This window comes from Populus trichocarpa, chromosome 5 (assembly GCF_000002775.5).
Source record: "Populus trichocarpa isolate Nisqually-1 chromosome 5, P.trichocarpa_v4.1, whole genome shotgun sequence".
Taxonomy (NCBI): Eukaryota; Viridiplantae; Streptophyta; class Magnoliopsida; order Malpighiales; family Salicaceae; genus Populus; species Populus trichocarpa.
The window spans coordinates 11563467-11568345 of NC_037289.2; the positions used below are offsets into that span (position 1 = coordinate 11563467).

The following is a 4879-nucleotide window of genomic DNA, read 5'->3' on the forward strand; positions in this document are numbered from 1 at the left end:
ACTGGGCAGCCGTAAATTTATGCGATTTCAATTTCGATCATCTAGATGGTCTCGCATCAACCGAAACCCATCGTAAAAGTCGGCCGAAAAATTCGTCCTCCATTTCTAGACCTCCCTTTCCGCCAAATTCACCAGTCATTCCAAGTTCCTTTAGAAATTATTTCCTCCACTTGAAGTCCATTATATGGGTACTGTTCAGTAGCAGCGGGTGCTGGGAATCGAAAAGCTCAACGTTAAATTCTAAGTCCATGAAACTGCCTTTCTAGATGCAGCCATAAGATTTCCTCGTAGAAATTCCCACATGTGCCAAAGAAGAATGATAAAAAAATAATTTTAAATAATATAAAGAAAGAAAGTTAATTTTGCTTACATCTTTTGTGCAAAAAAAGAAAAAGAAAAAGAAAAAAGAAAAAAGAAAAATGCAACTGACCAAGCGACTTTTAAATAGCAGCAGAAGTGCAAAACTCTTTTATATATGTTGGATTGTGTTGAAATCAGACAAGAACTGATTATACTCAGTCCATGCAAATGGAAGAAACCCATGTTTACTCATTTCTATGTCTTTTACTTGTTATTGTTGCAGTTAAGTTGTTGCTACAAACTAGAAAAAAACGTAGAAATCTCCCCCCAAGCCCACCAGCTATTCCATTTATTGGTCATCTCCATCTCCTCAGACAACCCATCCATCGAAGTCTTGAAAACCTCTCAAAGAAATATGGCCCAATCATATCTCTTCGACTGGGCCCTCGACCTGTGGTGGTTGTATCATCACCGTCAGCTGTTGAAGAATGCTTCACCAAGAATGACATAGTTTTTGCCAATCGTCCTCAGTTCTTAGCTGGCAAGCATTTGCACTACAACAACACCACCCTTGCTTCAGCCAGCTATGGCGATCATTGGCGCAACCTTCGCCGCATTTGCGCAATTGAAATCTTCTCTTCGTCTCGCCTCAACGCATTTCTGGCCATCAGAAAGGACGAAATCAGGCGATTGGTGTGCAGACTCCATCGAGATTCTAGCGATGGTTTTGCTAAGGTAGAACTAAGGTCCATGTTTATGGACTTCACGTTTAATATAGTAATGAGAATGATTGCAGGGAAGCGATATTATGGTGAAGATGTGAAATTAGTTGAGGAGGCAACCAAGTTTAAGGAGACATTACAAGGGTATGCTGCCCTTAGTGAGTTGACAAATCTTGGGGACGTGTTCCCCATTTTTCAATCTGTTGATTATAATGGATTTATCAAGAGGTGCACTGGGCTCAGTAACAGGATGGATCTGATCTTGCAAGGACTGATTGATGAACTTCGACGAGAAAAGAATGGAAACACAATGATAAATCATTTGCTTACTTTGCAGGAATCTGAACCCGAATACTATACAGAAGAAATAATAAAAGGACTTATTCTGGTTAGTTTCATGTTTTATTCTTTTTTGCATATTTGAGCCCTGCGCATCAAGCTGTTATTAAATGGTACTGCCCTTTGTTTTTTTTTTCTTTTTTGTTCTTGCAGATAATGTTGCTTGCTGGGACAAAAACACTTGTTACATCTATAGAATGGGGAGTCTGTAATCTGTTCAACCATCCAGATGTGGTAAAGAAAGCCAGAGAAGAATTGGATACTCAAATTGGCCATGAACGTTTAATAGATGAATCAGATTTTTCAAAACTTCACTACCTTCAGAGCATCATCCTTGAGAACTTACGACTATATCCAGTTGTACCACTCTTAGCACCGCATATGTCATCTGCGGATTGTGAAGTTGGAGGCTATGATGTGCCGGCTGGTACAATTTTACTTGTGAATGCCTGGGCCATTCATAGAGATCCCCAGATATGGGAGGACCCAGAAAGTTTTAAGCCTGAGAGATTTGAGAATTGGAAATCCGAAGCATATAAGCACTTGCCATTTGGATTGGGAAGGAGAGCTTGTCCTGGGGAGGTCTTGGCACACAAAATAATGGCCCTGACCTTGGGCTCGCTGATTCAGTGCTTCGACTGGGAGGGAGTTGGTGGAAAGGAAATCGACATGACTGAAAAGATGGTCAATCTCATGAGCAGAGCCGAGCCATTGGAGGTCATGTGTAAAGCTCGTCCAAACTTGAACAACATTCTGTCTTAAGCTACCTGGGATTACCAGAATGTATCCATCAAAATAAATTAATAAATACATCAAGAATGCTCCTTTTCTCCTACCTGCTCGCAGCAATATTAACACGCTCTCTCTTCGGTTTGGATAAAAAAAAAATAAACCCTCAGGTTAAAAAGATAAAATTAAAAAAAAAATAGTAAAAAAAAACCGATGAAATTATTAAGAATAGCCCGTGCGCATGGGTTGCTTATCGTTTACACCTCTAGAACTTATCTTTTTGATATCAAGCAGCTTGGTTTGATGATATTTATGATTTGTTTTATTATTTTTAGATTTTCTATTTTTTTCGGATGTTCTTCTTCTTTCTTTTATAATCTTGTATTTTTGTTTTTATTTTTTAATTGAGATAAGATTTTATAAATTCTTTAAAGAAAATAAACCTGTGAATTTAAAATTCATATCTGGAATATCTTTCACTGATAAAAAAAATATGTTTTCTCTGTTTGTTAATGTGTTGAGCTATCACTTTCATCACATGGAGGATATGTGGACATGGGGATGAAAGTCAACAAGCTATAAGAGAAACTACAACAAGACGCGAACAAGGGAGAAATCAACCATAGTAAAATTTTAGGCTATAAAACATAGATTATATATAATCTTGTACTTGTACTTTGTACATTGATAAATATGTTGTAGAGTTTCTTCACTATTCTATTCTATTTTGTTCTTGTTTGTGTTTAATTGGATTGTTCAATGTAATTCACTCTACGGACCATGTCTACTTGGAGTCAAATCCATGCACATAACCTTAATACATTGTTTAAAAATTAATTAATCAATTATGAATATGGAATTATAATTCTACATATTTGCGACCTAAAGTGGCTCCATTTTAACCGTGATCAAGTGGAAGTCTATAGGGTTAATTTTAGTTAACTAAACTTAGTCTGGTTAGACCTTCAAGACTTAATTACTGATTTACTTTTCTTCTGCATATGCATTGATATTTGATTTTTTACATTTTTTTTTATATGATTCAGGGTATTCTTGGATCAATTTATATGTCAAATAAAATTAAATTTCTTTTGAATAATTTTAAAGATATATTATCACATGGGTTTTATGCATAATGTATTGCCCCTCAATATTATCCTTAAAATTGAAATTTGAAGACTTATGAAGAGTGATTAAATTTTCTTCATTATCATGACTATCTTGTTAGGATTGGTTGAATATATTCAAATAACATAATTTTTACCCTTTGAAGGAAAAAAAAAGAAAGAAGAAAGGATAATTATCAAAACCTTCTCATGAAAAATCTTTTATCCAAAAATGTCTTTAGTAACTATCTAAACGTTTTATTTTTTTCTTTGAAACCAATCAATCATATTGTAGGGACTATAATTATAGCTAGGAAAACAGACATGTTTCCTTAAAATAGCTGTTCAAATACCAATAAAATATTATTCTAACGATTAAAACACCGCTATATCCCTACAAGGATAAGAACACAAGTTCTATTTCTATAAAACGTATTTATTGGGATGGACAGCCACAAACCCTAAACGAGACTAGTCTCACCCTTAAAAAGGATGTAATGATATCTAGATAAAAAAAAAAAAAATAGTTGTTTAAATGATTGCAGATTGAAGGAAAAATATTATACATTTCATAGACGTAATATAATATTACTGTACATATAATGTAAAATATTATAACTATTTACAATGTAACATTGAAAATAAAACATTCAAAACTATTTCTATCCAAATCAATGAAGTTTTTTAAATTGTAAAATCCAACATAAATCTTTTTATACCCAAAACTAAAATGAATTAATAATGGAGCTAAATGACAGCTATATTTTCAGTTCTTTTCATATGAAATTGTTAATTTGGTATTTTATATATAACTACAGACATATTTGGATGGTTTTTAGGATAAACAATATTAAGAAGATTTAAAAAAAAGACGCAAAATAAAACTCATAACACATTATCGAAAAAGGAATTCAATGTCAAATATATACAACTAAACAAACCAACTTATATAAATACCGGTAGAACACTTCAGATTGAAGGCATAGCAATCAGACAGAAACTAGTCATGGCTAACACTATCTATACTGTCTTTTTGGTTTTTTCATTCTTGTCCTTGCCGTTAAGTTCTTGCTACCAACAAGAAAAAAACGCAAAAATCTCCCAGCAAGCCCGCCTGCTATTCCAATTATCAGCCATCTTCTTCTTCTTCTTCTTAAATCCTCTTTATATTGATGGTTTTTTTTACAAATCCACACATTTAATAAGTTAATGTTATCAAAGCTAATGAAATAAAAAACATCCATTATTTTGTTAAAACTCTTATGAAGTACAATAAAAAAAAAACAACATAAGTATAAAACCATATATATTAGTGATAAATTTAAATTTAAAAAAATAATAGCAATGTTAATGAAAATAATAATTATTGTTTTCAATATTTTTATTAATATAATATTATTAATAATTCACCATTGTTGAATCCTCAAAATATACCAATGTTAATGAAAACAACATGGATTTAGATTTTAGCTTTAAGCTAAGTCTCTTTACTCTTTAGATAATAAAATCACAATTTAATTTTGTCAAACTTTTATATGGAACTAATCCAAAGACGTCCGTAACCTTGAAGCATCTTGGCTGGAATTTGAGCAAGAAATATAAAATGATCTAAAAGTCTAAATGAAATTCATTCCATTTTATTATGTTTTTTTTAAATGATACAAGGTTGATGATGTCCTAAAA

The 4879-nt window shown here is 32.7% G+C and overlaps 1 protein-coding gene across 1 annotated transcript; it reads left to right on the forward strand.

Moving 5' to 3' along the window:
• Positions 1–464: 464 nt before the first annotated feature.
• Positions 465–2196, forward strand: LOC7476412 (cytochrome P450 81Q32). The gene is made up of 2 exons (XM_002306453.4): positions 465–1410; positions 1515–2196. Exons 1-2 carry the CDS (start codon positions 523–525, stop codon positions 2121–2123), a joined length of 1497 nt encoding a protein of 498 aa, XP_002306489.3. The 5' UTR covers positions 465–522; the 3' UTR covers positions 2124–2196.
• Positions 2197–4879: the final 2683 nt, after the last annotated feature.

Excerpts from the sequence above, each read along its gene's own strand:
- LOC7476412 (XM_002306453.4), top strand. The coding sequence starts at position 523 with ATGCAAATGGAAGAAACCCATGTTTACTCATTTCTATGTCTTTTACTT. Across the intron at positions 1,411-1,514 it reads TAATAAAAGGACTTATTCTG|ATAATGTTGCTTGCTGGGAC; the intron begins GTTAGTTTCATG and ends TTGTTCTTGCAG.